The 20,799-nt window shown below is 46.5% G+C and overlaps 1 protein-coding gene across 1 annotated transcript in view; it reads left to right on the top strand.

Annotated features, from left to right (window-relative positions):
• Positions 1 to 2,433: 2,433 nt before the first annotated feature.
• PDGFRA (platelet derived growth factor receptor alpha) overlaps positions 2,434 to 20,799 on the top strand; it is a 36,255-nt gene continuing 17,889 nt past the window's right edge. Inside the window, exons 1-9 of the mRNA XM_062607036.1 lie at positions 2,434 to 2,586; positions 10,935 to 10,995; positions 12,389 to 12,703; positions 15,732 to 15,995; positions 16,706 to 16,836; positions 18,258 to 18,429; positions 18,532 to 18,721; positions 19,224 to 19,339; positions 19,809 to 19,935. Coding sequence (XP_062463020.1) covers positions 10,947 to 10,995; positions 12,389 to 12,703; positions 15,732 to 15,995; positions 16,706 to 16,836; positions 18,258 to 18,429; positions 18,532 to 18,721; positions 19,224 to 19,339; positions 19,809 to 19,935 — 1,364 coding nt within the window. The 5' untranslated portion in view covers positions 2,434 to 2,586; positions 10,935 to 10,946. The remainder of the gene's footprint in view (positions 2,587 to 10,934; positions 10,996 to 12,388; positions 12,704 to 15,731; positions 15,996 to 16,705; positions 16,837 to 18,257; positions 18,430 to 18,531; positions 18,722 to 19,223; positions 19,340 to 19,808; positions 19,936 to 20,799) is intronic.

Here is a 20,799-nt window from a genome sequence, read left to right as displayed (position 1 = left end):
GGGATGCCTTGCGCTCCAGCCCTTCGGGGGAGGGGAAGGCGGGAGGAGAGGGGGCCGCAGTGGTAGAACTCCCCCCACCCCCAGCCTGTCCTCTAGCTAACCCCAAGTCCCCCGCGCCTCCCTGGACGGGACCCCCAGCGCCACACGGGGCGGGGGGCAGGGCTCAGCAGCCGTCCTGGAGGGTTTATTTTAACTACCACCTCCTCTGAGCGGGACCAATCCACAGGCACCGCCGGCTCTGCGGAGGTAGATCTGGCAGGCGGCTCCCCGGAGCCGGGCCCTTGGCGCGGGGAAATCACGTCGGGGAAGGTGTCACTAGTCCCTGGCCCTCGGGACACCGCCGTCCCGGTGCCCGCAACGCCCGCCTGGCCTGGCCGGGCAGGAAGCTTTGCCGGTGTCCCAGTGTGCAATTTTTATATTTTCGCTGGCTCCTGTGGGATCCCACGTGGAAGCCGTTAACGACCGCTCGATAATGATCACGACAAAGGCATTATTCAAATGAGGCAGGTAATTGTAACCAGAAAGCGCCTCCTCCCCTTCCCTTTTGCTCCTTTCTTTTGGCAAGAATAACTCCGGCATTGCATCCCAACCCGACGGTGCTTCGCCAGAAATCACCTCCACCGCCCCGCACGTTAAACCAGACATGATCACGCCGGTAGATCGCGGCCCGAGACCGGCAGGATCCTCTCGGAGCTCGCAGGCAGTCGCTGCCGCCGGTCTGAACCGCACGTCTTAGTGGGGTTTTAATCTGCCAGAGCCCACAGCTCCGACCCAAGTCACGACAGGGCTTCTCCTTCCACAAACTCGGGGGTTCAGGCTGGGTAGGCTAGCTCGCCCCCCAGGTAGAGAGCTCCAGTGTGCGGTGGTGGGTGGGTTGTGTTTTTTCCCTCCTTTTTTTTTTTTTTTTGCCATGCTTTTGATTCACTGGGAGCCTGTTGTTTATTCACAAGCATTACGGTATCCTGTTAGCATTCCGACCAGGGGCTGCTCACAGATCTGACTCCAATGATTTCCTGGACGAACATGTGGAAGCAATAGCGGAGCTGAGAACTCACCCGAGCCGAGGATGCACTAGCGGAGGGTGCTCAAAGGGCCGGGGCCGCCGCCGGGACCCGGCCAGCCCAGCCTAGCCCTCTCCTCACGGGAGTAGGTTCTCCTTTATGCCCCCATTTCCTTCGGGGCATCTTCTCTTCGGAGACTTAATTCTCTTAGGAAAGAGAAAACCCATCAGATACTGCCGCTTGACTTCGAGAACAAACTTTTCTTTTGTTTAATACTAAAAATTAAAAAAGAGGTGCGGGGGGTGGGTGCCAGACTGGGGAGGGGAGGAAGTGGGAGCAGCCGGGGCCGGTGCCCTCCCCAGGAGGCAGGCGAGCAGGGTATCCCTCCCTGCTCCTTTCCTGGGGCTGCACTGCCCCCTCTCCCGCGGCCGCCGCATCGCCCCGCCGGCCGCGCTCGCCTTTCCGCACCGAGCATGCAGCAGCAGGGCTGCCAGGGCAGCTGCTCCGGCCACCTCTTATCGCCAGCTGATAGCGAGGGCCAACAAAGCAGAGATACCCGGTGCTGGCTCCCCTGCGGGGATCAAAGCTCCGTCTGGAGCGCTTCAAATCGGAGGGACTCGGACGTGCGCTGCCCTCGCTTCCTCAGGCATCGCCGACACTCGCCCTGTACTGGATGGGACATCCAAGGGGTTTCTTTGCTCTGGGCAAAGCAAAAGTAGAACGAAAAGAAAGAGCTTTCTCGATCCCGTCGGAGCAGCGGGGTTTGGGAGGGTTGGCTCCTGGCGAAGGTTACCTTTCGTTGTATCTTTCATTCATAAGTGTTAGTGAATCGTCTCTCACCCTCTCTCTCAGTGCCTCCTGCTCCTGGCGGGCTCACGGCCGTCCATCCAGTTCTCTAGCCCAAGCCCAAGCTCAGTGTTGTACAAAGGACACGAGGAAGCCGCAAATTCGTTTCCAGATCAAACTCCCCATCCATAACCTCATACTGTGCCCGTGGACACCGAGCCCTGCGCCCCAGACCCCGTCCTGGAGGGTCTGAGGAGGGAAGTCTCATTCATGAAATTGGGAGCACTCGGAGTTTTCATGGAAGTTTTGGGGGTTGGTTCTATTTTTTATTATTATTTTGTATTTTCTCCCCTGCAGAGCAAGCCCCTCCGCTCCCCCCTGCCTCCCCCTCGCCCCTGCCATATGGCCAGCCTCCCCCTCCCCTGCGAGGCTGGTGAAATCTGGAGGCAGAGACTGCCCCCCCCTGCCTGCGTAAGAGCCTCCCGTCGGCGCGCCCGCCTTCGGCCGCCGGGCTGGGGGCGCCGGGAGAGCCAGGGCGGCTCTTATTCTGAAGGGGCCGGAGGGGGGCTTCATTTCCTGACAGCTATTTACTTAAAGCAAATGATTAGTTTTGGAAGGATGGACTATAACATTGAATCAATTACGGGACGCGGTTTGTGAGACCATTACAGTCGGATCGGGAGGGAGGGCGAGCGGGAGGGAAAGAGCGCGGCTGAGCGGGGAAAGTCACAAAAGACGTGGACATATTTTGGATATTTTACAATCTGCAGGATTGGGGTTGAGGATTATAAAGGAGAAGGTAAGAGGTGAGGGGCAGTTTCCCCACCTTTTCCTTTCTTTCTTTCACGTTTTCTCCCTCTTTTTTTCCTCTCCTCATTTATTCCTTTCCCCTTTATTTACTTGTTGCTGTTTCTTTCGGTTTGTGTTTATTCTTTTTCTTTCATTTCCCCCCTTTTTCCCTGTGTTCTGAGCCGGGCGGGGGGCTCCTTCCCGCTGGAGGGAGGGGAGCTGGGAGCCGGGAGCGGGCGCTGCGCGGGCCGTCGGGGCGCGGCGGCGAGCAGCGCGGGCAGCACTAATGACAAACACATTGGAGCGGCGGGGCCACCGCGCCGCATTCCCGCCGCGGGGGCGGGAGCGACTCGCCGGGGCTCCGCGGGCAGCGGCAGTGCCCGCCCGAGGGGGATCCGGCGGGATGCGCACCGACAGAGTGAGTGGCTCCCCTTCTTCCCGCATCCCTCGCTTCCTTCACCCCGCTGTTCGCCCCTGTCCCTTCCCCCACCCTTTGTTTTTCACCACCTTGCCCTCCCCACTTCATTTCCCCTGACCCGGTGGGAGCCGAAAATGCCCCTATACCCCAGGTGGGGATATGCACTCAAGCCCCCAAGGCAAGCCGATCTCTATCCCTGCGTGTCCAGTCTTTTTTACACGTCTCGGCGGAAGGGAAGATGCTGAATTTAGGCAGGACGGGTACCTGGAGCTTTTCCAGTTTACAGCCTCTTCTCGCCACCGGAACGGCAGCCCTGCCGCAGCCCCGCCGGGCTGCCCGAGCCCACTGTCTCCTGTCCCAGGGAGGGCAAAAGCTTCGCGGCCGCCGTTTGGACTTTGTCAAGCTCGGCAAACTTGCCAGCCCCTGCCAGGCTGGAGTCCCCTGGAAAAGTCCTAGGAGCAAGTAGGAAATGGTTTTTTGGCTGTCCGCGGCATTGCTCAACATTTTTGGACGCGGATCCGCAGCCCAGGAGCCGTTCCAGAGAACAGGACTTGGACAGCTTTTTCTGGAGCCAGCAGCGACAAATCAAGCGAGGCAGCAGCAGCAGGAGCTCCGGGGTGCAGCCGCCGGAGACGTGGCTTGTCCACATCCCCGTGGGAGGCGGCTGCGGCGCAGCGGAGGGGCGATGCCCTGGTACCCCCCCCGCGCCAGGGGCACGTATCCAACTCCCCTCGAGGGCATTTTCGGAGCGTATCTTGCAAATGTTCCAGCTCCCGGACGCTCCTCCGGTGCCCAGGGCTGCACGCCCGGGGCGGACAGGGCATCGCCTCAGCTCGCATGGGGCCCGGCGGACCCGTCCTTAGCGCTTCGGGCACGTCGCTCTTCCTCGGTCCAGCAGCTGCCAGCAGGGGCACAACGTTTGTTCGCTGGCGAGACTCCCGCCTCTCTCCGGACCCTGCGCCTTAGGGGTCCGTGCCTCACCTGACGGAAAAAGCTGCAGAAGGAGCACCGGGTGGCAGCTCCAGCAGAATTAGCCAGCCCCGGAGGGAAACACGGCTTCGCTCTGCATCTCCCCTACCCCGCTTTTCAGTTTTCTGGCTATTTCGCATAAAAAAAAAAAAAAAGAAAAGAAAAAAAGAAAAAAATTATCTCTCCTTGGCAAGGGCTTTCCTATTGTTTCCCAGACAAGCAGCGAGGTGGCCAGGAGTTGCCATCTCTGCCAGGTTTGCTCGTTGTCCCGGGCAGCCTTTCGTTCGCAGCAGCTACAGCCGCCGGGCTCTGCCTCGGGGACCTGGACCAAGGAGGAGCAGCTCCCCGGGGGGTTCCTCTCGGGCTCCCCGCAGACAGACCGGGTTTGGCAAGCGCCTGCAGCCTGATGAGGGCTAGAGAGTGTAAACGTAACCCCCCAGCCCCATCCCACCCTGGTCCCGCTGGTTATAAGAGCCCGCTCTCTCCCCGACGGGGTGCACCGGGAAAGGGAGGTGGCTTGTTATGCTCTCGGCATCTCCCGGGGCTGATGCAGAGCCCAGTTGGGGTCCCGGCTCGGCTGCCTTAACTCTGTGTCTCTAGATGGGGCAAGAGAAAGGATCAAAGCAAGGAGACAGGCATCAAAGGTTCTTCTGTCATCGGCTGATCAAAATCCGAGCTGTGGCTGTCCGACTTTTAACTCTGGATCTGGAAACGTTAGGGAAAGATGTCCCAGCAAGGGACTTCGGGTTTAGCTTCTAGTTAACAAAGACCATTTTAGAAAGGCTCTCAGATAAACAGCGGTTTAGCCAACCTCAATGCCTGGGGGGGGGGGGGGGGGGAAGTTTGGAGAAAAATGATACTGCACAAAGCAGTGGGATTTGGGATTCCACAAGCAAACCAGCTCTCCCAGCCTGCAGGGGCTCTCATACTGCTTCAAAATGACACCCCTTGTTGTGGTACCCTTATCCAGGCACCAAGGGGCAGGAGGTGTGCCAGTCTGGCCGCCGCTGGGCACTGAGGCCATCCTCAGTGTTATTTGCTTGTTGATGTATGGGAAATCTTCATGCAGCTGTGAGAGCAATATATAGGTATTAGGTTTCAAGAAAGCAGGAAGTAATAAATATTTTAATAAAATACCTCTCAGCAGTACTACAGTATCAAGCTAGTTTTCGAGGACAATGTACATAGGCAGAAAAAGCCTTGCACACTCCAGACCTTGCTGGTTACTTCCAGCAGTACCAGTTCGTCTAAAAAAGAGGGTGAAATATATAACCTTAGACAATCCTCTCCTCAATTGCATCCTTAGATTATTATGGCCATAATGGCACTATTTCTACATCTGAACTCTGAAAATTTTGATAAAAGATGTTTGTTTTGCTTATTTTAAAGACCAAGGAATGAATTCTGAGAGGCTGTTTCTTCTGGTGGAGAAACAATCCTTTCTCTCCTTTCTCTCCCTCTTGCCTTGCCCTCCTGCTTGACTCATCTCTCTCGAGCCAATAAAGCTTTGCAAAGGCACCCAAGGGAAAGGCTTGCAGCAGCTATGCTTCCTAGCTCTTGCGATCAACAGAGGTAGATTGTTTTTTTCATGCAATGCTTCTGAGCATTGAGTTGGGATCTGAAGTGCTCTTTGATTTGATCCTGAGAACCTAAGCGAGATGTATTCCTTACAAGTGCCAGTCTGTTTGTTTGCTTAGACAGCCTGGAAAATCCTTTTTGGACTAAGTGGGAAAATTTAGGCTTTGCAAATTTCCTCCCACATTAGCTCCTAGACTGGTGGAGTCTGTCCTTGACGGTTAGGCTGAAGAATGGGGCTGACTAGAAGGCTCATTGGGTATCAGCCACCAACGTGTGTCCTGCAGAGCATGAAGCACTATGCAAGACCCCAGCACAGGGCTAACCTTGGTCCTGGTGTGTAATTTTTCCTGCTTATAGCCTGTGGTGGATACAAATAATTGCAAAGTGATGTGGAACAAGCCCCGCTTTAGGAGGGTATTTAAGCTATTAAGACATTTTCTTTTGTTGTTTGGGCCCTTCTCCAGGAGGGAGAGGAAACCTTCGGACTGATCTGTTAGTGCTGCAGGGCAGCCCTGCTTTTGCAGAGAAATGAGTTTGTAGTTTTGGAACTGAGAACCAAGAAGTGTTCACGAGGTCCTGTCTGAACATTGACATTCAGCTGGTGACAACCACCACAAAGAGGGAATGTTCACCTCTTTTCTTGGGCTGGCCTTAGCTCTTCCTGGAAAAGATCAGTCTTCCCAGAAGGACAGGCTGCCACTCTGACAAAATCACCACTGAAATTATCCAGCCCTTTCATAACAAGGATAATCACATCATTACAGGCCAAGATTTGCAATCTAACCACAGTCCTATCACTTATGTAAATATAGAGTAATAGGGACCAGTTCGGTTTTATTATTATTTCTAAAATGGTGAACTGGCATGAAGTTAAAATATGAGAAATTCGAATTTTAAGTTGATCCAGGAGACCCAGTTTGGATTCCATCTGATACGTTGGAGAGTAGCGCTGCCTTCTGCTCAACGTTGGCTCATTGCTGTGGATCAACATTGCCATCCTGTGGCCAAGAGGATGAACTGCTGGGTAGCTGGCAGGGAAACAGTCTGGTAGTCTGCATTCTGGTAGTAGATGGGCTAGTTTTCCGTCTTGAAAGCGGTCTTTGATTGATTTACAGCAGTATGAAAAGAATATATACAGTTTACTCTTCATGGTGCATCGCCGTGCTTTCTCTCTAGATCACGTAGAACAATCACCCAGGAATATCTAGTTTTTTGTTTCTAAACCTGTATGTCCATTGGTTTTCTGGATATTGATTTTGTATTCTGTGGTGTGGTCAATGGTAGGAGGCCAGCGCTTGGCAGTGAGTGCTTGAGATTGACTCCTCACTGATAACAGTTCTTCAGATGTTATTTGCCTGTTTTTTTTTATCACTTAATTGCCCAAGAAAGATACTAGGATTTCAGACAGATCCTTTCAAAACCTAGCAGTTAAAGTAGATGCAATGACTGTTTTACCCTGGACAATCAGCACTCCCTGTAGAGAGTTTGGCAAAACCCTCATAGCATCATCTAGCTTTCGCTATACAGGACTGTTTCTATTTAGCTAGCAATGTTTAAGGTATGCAAGGAATTCAGGTTGGCTCGATCTTACACTGTATATGTGCTGTTACTACTGTGCTTCAGCTTGCATAGATCTACTGGCTTCAGTGAGGCTACACCAATTTATGAGTTTATAGAGTGGTGTTAGGAACTGATCTTGATGTATTTATTCAGGGCTGAGATTTGTGTCCTGTAGAACAAAGAGGGCTGCTCTGCTATAATGAAGGTAAAGAAGACATGTAAGTACATACAAAAAATTAGGTGATCATAAACAAATAAAGCCACGATAAGTGTGCCTGTTTGATGGTGTGGGAAAGAGTAAAGTCTCTCTTGCCCAGAAGTATGGACTTGTACGTGTGTTAAACCTTGATTCCAGCACTGGCATGTGAGGATATGCTGGTGATGGAACTCCAGCAAGTTTAACTCAGATGTAACTAAATCCATTTCAAATAGTTTTTTAATATGGATGATGGTGAATCCTTAGTACATTATTCTGTCTTTCACAGTGAGGAAGAGTTGCTCTGGGGCTTGATGAGATTAACAGGTCATTAAGGAAAGACCAAAGCTCAGGGTTGCGGAAGAACAGTGAAACCAGAACAAATAGCCAGATGGAAAAAGCAAATTTAGTTAAGTTCTTGTGTTTTGAAAGTGCAAGTTTCAAATTGCCTGACCAGTTTGGTGGCCTTCTATAATGGGGCTACAGAACTGATGGATAGGGGCAAAAAAAAACCCCTACCTGGACTAGTGCAAAGTGTTTGAGACAGTCCGAACGACATCCTTGTCTCTAAACTGGAGAGACATCAATTTGATGGATGGACCACCTGGTGGATAAAGAGTTGGCTGGATGGCTGCATGCAGAGAGATGTGGTCAATGGTTCAATGTCCAACAGGAGACCAGTAACGAGTGGTGTCCCTCAGGGATCGGTGTTGGGACCGGTCTTGTTCAAGATCTTTGTCGGTGACATGGACAGTGGGATTGAGTGCGCCCTCAGCAAGTTCGCCGATGACACCAAGCTGTGTGGTTTGGTTGGTACACTGGAGGGAAGGAATGCCATCCGGAGGGACCTGGACACGCTTGTGAGGTGGGCTGATGCCAACCTCATGAAGTTTAACCATGCCAAGTGCAAGGTCCTACATCTGGGACGGAGCAATCCCAGGCACAGCTACAGGTTGGGCAAAAAAGAGATTCAGAGCAGCCCTGTGGAGAAGGACTTGGGGGTGTTGGTTGATGAGAAAATGAACATGAGCTGGCTTCAGTGTGCACTTGCAGCCCAGAAAGCCAACCGTATCCTGGGCTGCATCAAAAGGAGCGTGACCAGCAGGTCGAAGGAGGTGATCCTGCCCCTCTACTCTGCTCTTGTGAGACCTCACCTGGAGTATTGTGTGCAGTTCTGGTGTCCTCAACATAAAAAGGACATGGAACTGTTGGAACAAGCCCAGAGGAGGGCCAAGAGGATGATCAGGGGACTGGAGCACCTCCCGTGTGAAGACAGGCTGAGGAAGTTGGGGCTGTTCAGCCTGGAGAAGAGAAGGCTGTGTGGAGACCTCATAGCAGCCTTCCAGTATCTGAAGGGGGCCTATAGGGATGCTGGAGAGGGACTCTTCATTAGGGACTGTAGTGACAGGACAAGGGGTAATGGGTTTAAACTTAAACAGGGGAAGATTAGGTTAGATATAAGGAAGAAGTTCTTTACTGTGAGGATGGTGAGGCACTGGAACTGCTTGCCCAAAGACATGGTGAATGCTCCATCCCTGGCTGTGTTCAAGGACAGGTTGGACAGAGCCTTTGACAACATAGTCTAGGGTGAGGTGTCCCTGCCCATGGCAAGGGGTTTGGAACTGGAGGATCTTAGGGTCCTTTCCAACATAAACCATTCTACGACTGAGGCACCCAGCTCTTACTGATTTCTATGGCAGCCCACGCAAGACAGCAAATTCAAAGCACTTTGGAAATGTCATCACCTATACTTACACCAGTATCAGACTGAAGCGAGCTTCAGTCCTCACTTACACAGAGCTCTGCAACAGTGCAGGTCCACTTCAGCAGAACTTCTGCAGACTGGTCTGCAAGATAGGAACTGGCTTTGTTTTTAGTCCGTCTGTGCTGCATCACTTGTTCTGAATAGTCTGGAAAAACAACACAAAAAGAGGGGGAGAGATCTGCCTTTCAGAGAAAAAGGGCAGAAGGAAACTTGGCAGACAGTGAGGTAGCATTGTCTTGTAGACCTTAGGAGTCTAGGAGTCAGATCAATAAAGCAAACCATAGCAAGTCGTTAAAGATTTACACTGGGTTACTTTATCAGAAAGAAATGCAGGAAATAAATGTGATAAAAATGAGCAAGGAGGCTGAGGGACTGCTTTGATATTCGAGAGTCTGTTATCAATGACGGACAGATACATAAAAACATGGTAATTATGGCAAATTGAAGAATCAGGCAAAATGCCTTGTCTCTGCTAGAATGTTGTCAGCTGAATTTCTGAAGTTGTTTGCATGTGTTTTTGAGGCTGGTAGTATGTAAATCTTCTAATCCTGTTTCTGAGACCTTTATGTTTGATTTGAGTATCAAATACTTTTCACTTTGCAAAGGTCCACTGTCTGCTCCACATGTTGTGGGAGGAAAGCAGGACTAGTTCAGAAGCACTCCTTGGCATGTTGTGAGCATCTATTTCCCGTATGTCACTGGCATAGTTGTAATATCTAGATGCACCTACGTGCTTTCCTATCTCAGCATCAGGAGATGAATACCAGAGGGTGAATAGAAACTCTCCAGAACCTTTGAAAAGAGGTCCCTGTCTTGGCACATCATCCTTTATTTTACTCCTCAATCTGTGTTTCAGATTAGGGTCTCTTCCGTGCAGTCTTTTTCCAATCTATATTGGCTTTGGGCCAGACCCAGTTACTATTAAAGTCACCAACAAAACATCCACTGATTTCAGTGGGAGCAGGTGTTGCAGGAGCTTCTCCTTTGAAAATTATCTAGCAGGCTGCTCTAGGGTTTTCAGTAGAAATGCTGTTAGGTGGCACAAAAATTACATAGATGCTTACTGCAATTGTTGCCTCTTCAAGACTGATGATTTAGGATTATGTGTTTGAAAGCTGAAATTATCGAGTGTGATCTATGAGTCTCAGCACTGTTAGGGAGAAGAGATGCTCTGTGACTGGCAGTGCTAGCCTATAGTCTGTCATGGATTTATTCCATTAGAAAAAAATGGCATATGTTTTAAATAGCATGCCTCTCAATCAAGTGAATTCTTGCTAAATAAGCAATAAACACTATTGTAGTGCATTGTGTTCAGTAAGCTATATATATACATATGTACAATGGCAAAACAAAAATATCACTCAGGATTGTACTATTTGTAATGAAAGCAGCTTTAAAATATGCTTTTTCTCCTATAAAAGCTGCTTGCAGCTAAAAGGTCAGAACCCACTCTATGTAAAGCCACTGCATCCTCACTGGTTCCTGTGAGGGTACTGCCTTTGTGCAGGGGTCTTTCTGTGGGCTCCTGGACACTGGAGCGGACATCAGAGCTGTCTACAGGCTGTTTGGAAGAGGGGTGCACCAGGGCTTGGCTTCTGACACTGCCAGCGGACAGAAGGGGTTATGGTGCTTTAGGTGCATTCCTCATGCTGGTGATGTGTCTGTGGCCACACATACCTCATGGGAGATGGTGGCATGAGTCTCAACAGGCTGTGGGTGTGAGAAAGGGTCCTCAGGCTGTTTCTGTCTGCTGCACCATGCAGAATGACAGGAACCTGTGTTAAGGGCACTGTGGAAGAGGGGTCCTGCAAACTCTTGTACCATAATCAATTTGTTAACTGCCTCTCTCTTGCCTTCTCCTTTCTGTTTCAGTTGTTGGTAGCTATGGGTACTTACCCACGGATGCTCCTGATCCTAGGATGTTTTCTCACAGGTAATGCTCCTCAGTCCTCTAAGCTTCTTCACCCCTATTCCTTCATAAATTCAGATTAAAGCTTGCTTTCATTGTGTCCACAGTAACAAGTGCCAAATGGTGTTCAGCTGGCTACAGAGTCGATTTTTCTGCTTTCCCCTTCAGTAGGCTAAGATAAGACCTATCGAGAAAGCAGTACTTCTGCTAGCCCATGCCTGACACTGTGGCACCCTGACAGCTGCTCTAACCTCCCTCCTGTAAGGAAAGTGAGCCTGTCTTTCTCCAGCTGCACCAACCCTGCCCCACTGGGGTTTCTCCAGCAGCATGGTGCAGACAAGGCTGCCTGTGTGGGCTCTCCGCATCCTCCTACGCCGCACCACCTAGCCACACTCACTGGGGCTGCCTGATGAGGCTCCCAACATCTGCCAAGTGAATGGTGCTGGGAGGGAAGTGCAGGGTTTGCCACAGGGAGCCAAATATAGAAAGGGCCTGGAGACTGAGATAACATGTGCAGGAGTAAGAAACTGGTTTCAAAGACAGTCTGGGTTCCTGCTGCTGGGTTTATTGCACAGAGCCCACTTTCACACAGTGGGTCTAAGTGGCTGTTTATTGTGGACTACCCTATCTGTTTTGTTCAGGCCATTTGACAGACTGAAACAACAAATCTTGTTCTTGGGTGAACTCCCTATTTTTTTTAGGGTGTGGATTCTTTGATTTTCCTTCTGGGAGTTGGACCCACACCAGCCCACATACAAATTACACAGGCTTGCAAATCTGAGCCTGTAACTGGAGGTTGCCTCTGAAAACTAGTGCTGTCTACAACATCTAGTTCAGTGAATTACAGTTTTATTTGGCTATAAACCTGCACATTTTTGGCTAGAGGTAGACCTGATGGACAAATTTTCAGTGTAAGCCCCTGCTCTGGCCCTTTGCAGGAATAGAAGCCAGATGTAAAATGCTGGTGTTGGTCTAGGGAAGGGCTTTCTAACTTTCAGTTGTGAGCTTGCTCTAACGCTGACAGAACTGCTGTTTTCCTGACCACTGCTGTAAGGAGTTGTAAGACGCTGGTGGCCCAGCAGCCAGGGTGTGGGATCACTGGTCTGCAGCAGAGCCCTGCTCACATGTGGGGCTGGGAAGATGAGGTGTGGATTTTGAGCCATCTCTAACTTTACCTCTGTCTTACACCTCCTGATTTGACAAACAGAAGTCAGCAAGCAAACACTTAGCATTTCAAAAGGGAAGCCTTTTGCCATCCATTGAGCAAAGCTCAGGCTTTTAACAAGGGCAAATTTCCTTCGGCATGTCTGAAACGGTCAGAAAAACAGCTGTCCTGGATCTGCTCTGCTTTACTTCACATCCCTGTGCTGGGACTATTCTGTGTGTTCATATGTTATTTATTCGTGTCTTTTTGCAGGACCATTCCTAACATTTTGCCAGCTTCCTCTGCCGACTATTGTTCCCAATTGGAATGAAATGGTTGTACAATTGAATTCCAATTTCACACTCAAATGCTCTGGAGACAGTGAAGTGAGCTGGCAGTACCCAGTGACTGAGGGAAGCCACAAGATAGACATTAGACATGAAGAAAACAACAGTGGCCTCTTTGTGACGGTGCTTGAAGTAGGAAATGCCTCGGCTGCTCATACGGGCTTGTATGTTTGCTATTATAACCACACTCAAGTGGAGGATGGGGAAGTGGAAGGGAAGGACATCTACATCTATGTGCCTGGTAAGTGGAGTATGTCACAGCTGTACCCCAAGGTTTGGATGGGAGAACTGAACATGGATGCCTAAAAGAGACCTATTGCTGATGGCAATTAGCTGTCAGAGGAAATAAATGACCCCAGGGCCATTTCCTAACGTGTAAATCAAAACCAGTCTCCGTGAATCTATGGACCTGTTCCTTTTTCCTTTGGTTTTCACTTGTTTGGTAACAGTTTTAGTTCTGAAGAAGAGGGGTGAATTCACACTTAACAGCTGAGGTCTTTTGCCAACCAGGGGCTGGGTAGTAGACACTGGTGTCCAGGTCAGCTCAGCTTCAGGTTTGTCTGGCCTCTACGTGGAGATTAATGTCAATGCCAGTCCTTTCAGAGGTGACTTGGGTGGATGTTTTGAGACTGTACTGACCAAACCAGTGCCATGTCTGACACTAAAGCAGTTGCCAGATGAGGAAGACCACATCTTGCTCTAAACCTGAATGTTTAGAACCAGTTGTGTGAACTGAGACTGGAAAAGCTCATGTGTGCACAGGGCCTGGGAAGTGTAAAGCAAATGAGATGTCTTGGGGGTGGCTGTCACAAGAGAGGGAGAAACACAAAGGAGGGAGAAACAAGAAGTGTTGTTATTGCTGGTCAGTCTGATGCAACATTAAAAACATGGTGCTACCATGCAGTGCCCTGTAATTTTCAAAGCGAACATTGCCTTCCCAGGCCCTGCGCTGCCTTTCTCTTTAGTGGTGGAAAACCTTTTGGACCTGGAAGAAATGCCATCCCTTCTTTTTGGAAGTGCTTATCCCAAGCTGTGCTTCCCAACCCCCTTGTTCTGACTGGAAATCTGTTTAAAGGCATTCCATGCTATCCGTGGAATGAATTGTCATAGCTGAGATGAGCACCATAGGCTGAGCCACAAACAACTGCCTTTGTAAAGCCCTTTCTCAGCATTGGCTGGGGTTCAGGGGATGAGTGGCACAACTGCAAGGCCATGAAGATCGAGCCAGTAGATTTGCAGTAAATATTTTGAACAGGAATAAAAGAGAGAAGAAGACATTCAAATTCATCCTGCAAAATAGCTGTATGTTGTGAAGGAGATAATGTCTGCAACTACAAGGAAAACTGTGGGAGAGGAAAAAGTCAGGAAGCAATAACAGAACTTGTTTTAAAGGCTATTTTGCAGTGGCATGAAGTTTTTGCAGTTTACAGTATGTGATTCAAGGACAGTGATTCTTCCAAGACTACTTCTCCATTTCCCACAAGAAATGTAAAAGCATTTGAATTCATTCTTGAAGCAAAAAGTTTCAGCAGAGGCTGCAGGCCTTGGCACATGTATCTGAATTTCCAAACAGCGCTAAGCAAATCACCAGAAGATGTTATTGGTGTTAATCAGTCTTGTAATTCTCTCAGTGAAGGAATATAAAGGCAAGAGATGGAAGATTTATTCTAGAGGGCATTTTGGTTTGGTTTCCAAAAGCCTCTAGACATCAGCCTACCAGATTTGCAGGGCAGAGACACCCTGTAATTTTTTCCACTCGCTAACTATCAAGCTGTCATAAATGCAGAAACATATCCTTTTCTTCAAATTATAGAGAATGTTTCTGTTTCCACTATAAACTTCGTCTCTGCAATTGTTTTTCCTGCAATGAATTAGGAGGGCAATGGGTGGCAGCAACCCACTTTAGCCAAGGAGGATTACAGTGAGACTTCATACAATATCCTATTTTCACTAACAGCACACAGAAGACCAAACTAGGTGAATCCTGTTTCTGTTTTAAATTACAGTGGGAAAATGAATACATGGAGTTGGCAGCATCTTTGGGACAGAACACTGTGTTTGGAATATTGCTACAAAGAGCCTGCCAGTGCAGCAGAAAGTCTATTGTTGGAGGGATTTGAATTGCTATTTATTAATTTTTATTATAAAGCTTTGCACAGAAGCTCCAGGCTAGCAGGGATTATTTGTTTATTCTGAATGGCCAAATGGAGACGATTTGAGGGCTATGCTTTCTAAGTTGGCTATGTTATCCAATTACGTTTTTAACTCAGACTTTAGATTGGCTGGGTAGGAAAGTTGGCATGTATTTTTGTTGACTTTAAAAGAAGTAAAACTACCAGGTGTTTGCTTGCTTTTTTTCTGGTTGAATACCATGTTTTGAAAACCACATGCTGTGACCATAATTAACTATGTTTCATAACTGTGGTGCTGGACATGTTAGAAATGAGTGAAGATAAGTACCTTAAACTATTCTTGTTGAGATGTGGTTTTAATGGTGTTCAGCATAAACATGAAGTTGATTTCTACTTTTTGATGTGGAAAGTGTTTGGATTTTTTCCTTAATTTTATTTTTTTCCCCCAATTACATATTGGTCAGGAGACACCTACTATTACTAAAGGGAAAAAAAAGCCAAACCCTTAACTGAAGAAGATGAGTGATTTGTGCCAATAAGTGGCAGGATCTGTAATGATTTTTTTTGCGTGTGCAGTGAATGTTGCACCTAAGTGCAAAATACTGTGTTGTAAAAATAACATGTTTAAATCCGAATTTTTCCCTGAAATCTTTGCTGTACGTATATCTTGATAGAGTTATCTATGATAAAGTGAATTCATTTTTACATTAGTCCCCAGCAATTGCATGGAAGTTTTCATACTTAGAAGTGATTTTCTTGCTTGGTTTGTCACTTGAAATCCTTTTGCCTTTATTGTCAGAATACGTCAGAAGCAGGTCTGAGGGGATTAATAATATTTAGCACTTTGGGGGGGAGGGATCTTTTCTATTTTTCATTCTGCATCCTGAATTGTCACAACGGAGCCCAATCCCTTTCCTGTTTTGTGCTTAGGTCAAATGTCTCTCTGCATGTCATATCAAAGAGCAAAAATGAGATACTGCATGGAATCACCATGCCCTACACTTAATCTCTGAAAAAGTGGGCTAATGAACTGTATTATTTTCAATTCTGATCTGTAAGTGGTCATTGATACTCAATTATTGTAAATGGACTTACTACAAACAAGACAGTGTAAAATTTCCTCTTGTTTTTTTACAGATCCAGACACGCCTTTTGTCCCTTCTATACCAGAAGACCAGTTCATCTTAGTAGAAGAAGGTGATCCCACCGTTATCCCCTGTCGGACAAGTGCCCCAAATGCTGAAGTGACTTTAATTAACAGTTTAGACAAGGCTGTCTATGCTTTCTATGACAGCAAACAAGGCTTCATAGGGAATTTCCCTGCAGGCTCATATACATGCAAAACAACAGTTAAAGGTGTGGAGTTCAAGTCCGATGAGTTCCTCATCTATATTTTAAGAGGTATTTATTTTTGTTCTTTTTTTTAAAAAAAGAAGTAATGTGTTCAGCCCACTTCTTTCCTCACACTGTAAGAGCCATATTAACATCAGCATCGCAGGGTTATATTGAATATTTCCCCAGTGATGAGCTCCTTGCTCCTCCAGCAGCATTCCCAGTTACTTGGCTGCTAATTTGCTTAGAGGTTACACAATGTTGATGAGAATAAACTGTCCTTAGCTTTATCTCCTCTCCTAAATGGTTATAAGAAAAGTCTTATGTAATGCATGTATTTTCATCTTGTTTGCTGAAATGTAATTTAAAAGACTGGTGTTTCCCAGGGGCTTCAAATCATAGGACTTTGGGTAGTCTGAAAACCAGTGTGATTCAAGTATTTTGAAAACAAGGTTTTTATTGGCCAGCAAGGCAGTCACTGATTTGCAAAATGGGAAATTGTTTTTATACTGAATGACTTTTCACAGGGGAATTTGAGTTAGGAACTTCTAATTGAAATTTTATGCATGGATCCTTTCTTTGTGAGATTGAACTCAATGCCTGTACATTTCATGCTTTAAGCACAAATTGTTTAAATGAGTATAAATAAGCAGAACTTTCACTGAGTTTTCCAGGTAATTCCTCAGTAGGGGAAGTGAAATGGAGCTCTCACCCCTGAAATTGCACCATGTGAAAACTGCATAATTTATAAAACCAAATCTGCTCTCCTCTTCTTGTAGCTACTTCACAGTTGCCAGTTGAAATTGAAGCACTTAAAACTGTCTACAAAACAGGCGAGACCATTGTGGTAACTTGTGTGGTCTTTGACAATGAGGTGGTTAATTTGCAGTGGAATTATCCTGGGAAAGTGGTAAATATCTCTTTTTATCTATCTATCTATCTATCTATCTATCTATCTATCTATCTATCTATCTATCTATCAATCTACCTAATCTACTTCTTTTTCTTTGAATGTTTGTAGCTACTTATTGGGAAAGAAGGTGGTGGTGTAAAATATTCTATTTTCTCTGAATGAGAACAGCTGAGGAGAGAAAACACAACAATTTACTCTACTTTTATGTTGCCACAAAAGAAATACAGTCCCAAAAGTTAGTTTTTGTTGTTGGCAAGTATGCAAACCATGAGAGGATGGTGAGGTATCACCAGGAGTCCATCCTCTGAGGGAAGAATGCTGTCTCTCACGTCTTGTGCTGTTTCAAAAAAAAAAGAAATGTGGAAATAGAAAGGCCTAGGAATGTGGGACATCTGCATAGAGTTCTGCTGCTGAAGGTCTGAACCTTTAAAACAGCTCTCTTAAAACCTGGTTCTTGGGCTTAAAAAGGAACGAAGAAGAATCAAGTCCATAGTCTTAATTGTTCCTCATTATGCAGGTGTAAATTAAAATTACTCTTACAGTCAGTGTAGTTACTCACTAATGAGAACTGTCTAGCAAGAAAACCTTAAAACTTTTGGAAATTTTCAAACTGGTTTAATGTGCTTCTGCACTGAGAATTTCTATTCAGTGAAACTTGGTTAGTTCTGGTCAATGGAGAATTTCAGAGTATCCATGTAAAAAGTCTTGTCGTTACTGAAGGAATACGATAGTTGAAGTGTACCTACTTGTGAACCCAAACCCCAGCTGTTATTTAAGTAGGTTAAGAGCCAAAGACGAAAAATTACTTGAGAAGGTTTTTTTCTATTTTCCATGTTACACATCATAATCTCTGCTATGCGCCACCTTCCAAAACCAGCCCTGGTGTATTTTTTGTTCCAACCTCTCATGATAACATGGTCAACAATTCTCACCATCCTTTTACTTGCAGAAGTCTTCTCCTTGCCAGTAAATTATCCTTGTTTTCAGAGCAGGCAGAACATAGAATCAAGAATTGATAACTTTTTTTGGGGGGGGGGGGGGGATAAAAATTCACCTGACTTCATGGGAACTCACTGATGAAAAGCCAAGTGGATTTTGTGTTTGAGGAGAAGGTAGCACATAAACAGTAAAATGCTCTTTCAAGCTGCTCATGCAAGTTCAAAAAGAATTAGTTTTGAGTGCACGAAATACGAGCTCTCAGCCTCCTCACCCTTCTGTGCCTGCTCACGAAAGAATGTATTTTTATAGTGCACTTTTTGTGCCTGTGGCTCAAAAATTCATCTCTGACAGAGTAAACAAGTTTCTGCCATACAGAGTGTATGTAGATCATTACTTTCACTCATATCATCATAGATCCTCAATGGTGTCCTTTCAGCTCATTTATTTAGGTATTTTTTTTTCCCTTCTCCGAACTACAGAAAGAAAAAGGTCTGATAAAACTTGATGATATCAAAGTCCCATCGCAGAAGCTGGTTTACACCTTGACCATTCCTGAGGCATCAGTGAAAGACACAGGGGATTATGAATGCACTGCTCGGCATGCAACCAAGGAGGTTAAGGAAAATAAGAAAGTAGTCATTACAGTTCATGGTACAGTCTGATTTTAATGTCCAAAAATTATTAACACATCGGAAAACACTGTTTTTGATAAATGCTGCAGTGTTGCTTTACACAAGGCTTTTTCATTTGCAGACAAAGGCTTTGTTCATCTGGACCCTCAGTTTAGCCCTCTGGAAGCTGTCAATCTACATGAAGTCAAAAACTTTGTTGTTGATGTGCAGGCATACCCAGCACCAAAAATGTACTGGTTGAAGGATAACGTGACTCTGATTGAAAATCTCACTGAGATTGTTACTAGTTCCAACAGAGTCCAGGAAACAAGGTAAAAATAATCTTCTGACTCTTACTTTTCTATGTTGACTTGAGTTTCTTCCCCAGAAACCTGGGCACTGCTCCCTCTCTCTTCTTTCCATCTGTTTGTCTCTTCTTCCTCGGGTAATGTCTTTGTTTTCTTCTCAAACAGGTGATGCCTAATCTGCCTCTGCCTTCATAACATCAACCTCTCCAAACCATAGATATCTTCATTTTTGAGTACTAAGCCTTTTCAGTTCCTCCAACATGTCTCCACATCAACAATTTCTAGCTGTTTCCAGTAATATCAGAGGCTTTGTCAGATCCCTGCATAAATAACTGTGCCCACTTGTTTCTCAGTTGTATGTTAGTAGTTATTTACTGCTTGAGTAGTGACTTCAGTTAAAGGCTTGCTGGAAATGCTGAATGTCACTACATTAAGGTCTTTACATACCCAGATTACATATTGCACTAAAGTGATTTTTTTCTTGTGCCTGCTTTAAAAATACAAACAAAAACTTTTGTTTCTGCAGATTTCAGAGTATATTAAAATTGATCCGGGCCAAGGAAGAAGACAGTGGATACTATACTTTGGTTGCCGAAAATGAAGATGAGATTAAAAGATATACCTTCTCCTTGCTGATACAAGGTAAGGACCCCCAGACCCTTGCCCATCAGAATTTATGGCACAGAGCAAAGGGTTGATCTACTTACACAGTGGATTGCCTAGAGCATGGAGATAAGAAGGTGTGAACTAAGAAGGGGTGTCTGGAGGAGTGCATGTAGTGCTGAGGCACTGGAGCTCTCCTACCCCCATCCTGGCTTTCGCTTCTGCACTGGCCTTGAGCCAAAAAGAAACTTTATCCTCCCGCCTAAGTTATTCCAGCTGACAGTGGGGATGATAGCTCATTTAGTATGACATGAAGACGTGGCATAACCACAGCACTTCCTTTCCATGGCTCTAGGCTAGGATGCACTCTGTCCTACAGGAGATAAGGACCTCCTGGACGAGTCTGGGACTCTAGCTGCTCCTAAGCTGTTCTGCTTTATTTGAAATTTCAGGCTGGTTTTTTTTAGACCCTGATAAATATTCTAACAAATTCCTGACTCCTTCCCAGTTCCAGCCCTGATCTTAGACCTCGTGGATGATCACCATGGCTCTGCGGGTGGGCAGACTGTGAGGTGCTTGGCAGAGGGGACCCCGCTTCCTGATGTGGAATGGCTGGTTTGCAAGGACATTAAAAAGTAAGAGAAGCAGGTGCTTTCTTATCTAAAATATGACTTGTGGTGTCCTCAATTAGCGTAATGTTACAGTTACAGTACCGTGCCTTCCTCATCAAGCACCAGTAAGCTCTAAATATTTTTTTCTCTTTAGACATATGCTGTTCACATTTCAAGAGAAGCTGTCAGTGCCCTTCTATTGCTTCCTGTAGGAGAAGACACAATGCATTAATTCAGGAGGTTTCTCTCATATAAGCTTTGTATTCAATGAGGGAACTCAGCAGATTTCACAGTCCCAGTCTGAGTAAGGATCCTGAGATGTAGCTATCCCTCCCTTCAGGGAGTTCTTATCATTTCACAGATAGCTCAGTCTGCCTCATTAACACTCTTGCATGCTTCTATTTTTTTTTTTTTCCACTTGTAATTATCTCTTTCTTAATTATAATCTTCACCTTCAAAGTATTTTAAACGTGGAGTAATTGCTCCAATTCTTGCTAGTTCTAGGCTGTCTCTTTCAGCTGCTACTGGGAGGCTGTTTTTTACCTGGGAGGTTATCCACCAGGGAGAGGGAGACCATGCACGGAAAAAGGCTGGGAACCACGGACACCTTCCGGCTATGTTCTGCTCTCATTGTGATAAAATCTCTTATTGCCTGGTGGGACGGTTGTACTCCTAGCCCTGCCTCTGGGAGTCTTGTACAGCATTAAGGATCCAGTACTATAACTCTATGGGATACATAAAGGCATCAACATCTGCCTAAACCAGGTCTTCTGGTCTGCAGTCAAGCCTTCAAAGTGGCAGCAGTAATGAGGATCAGAAGGCAAAATATTCTGAGGGAAGAAAGGTGCAGGCTTTACACAAAAGTTGTTTTAAGCATTTCTGGTCTTT

This window comes from Pezoporus occidentalis, unplaced genomic scaffold (assembly GCF_034315485.1).
Source record: "Pezoporus occidentalis ecotype Australia unplaced genomic scaffold, CSIRO_AGI_Poc_V1 ctg1, whole genome shotgun sequence".
Taxonomy (NCBI): Eukaryota; Metazoa; Chordata; class Aves; order Psittaciformes; family Psittacidae; genus Pezoporus; species Pezoporus occidentalis.
The sequence above is the reverse complement of the archived record's forward strand: the minus strand, read 5'-3'. Positions and strand labels throughout refer to the sequence as shown.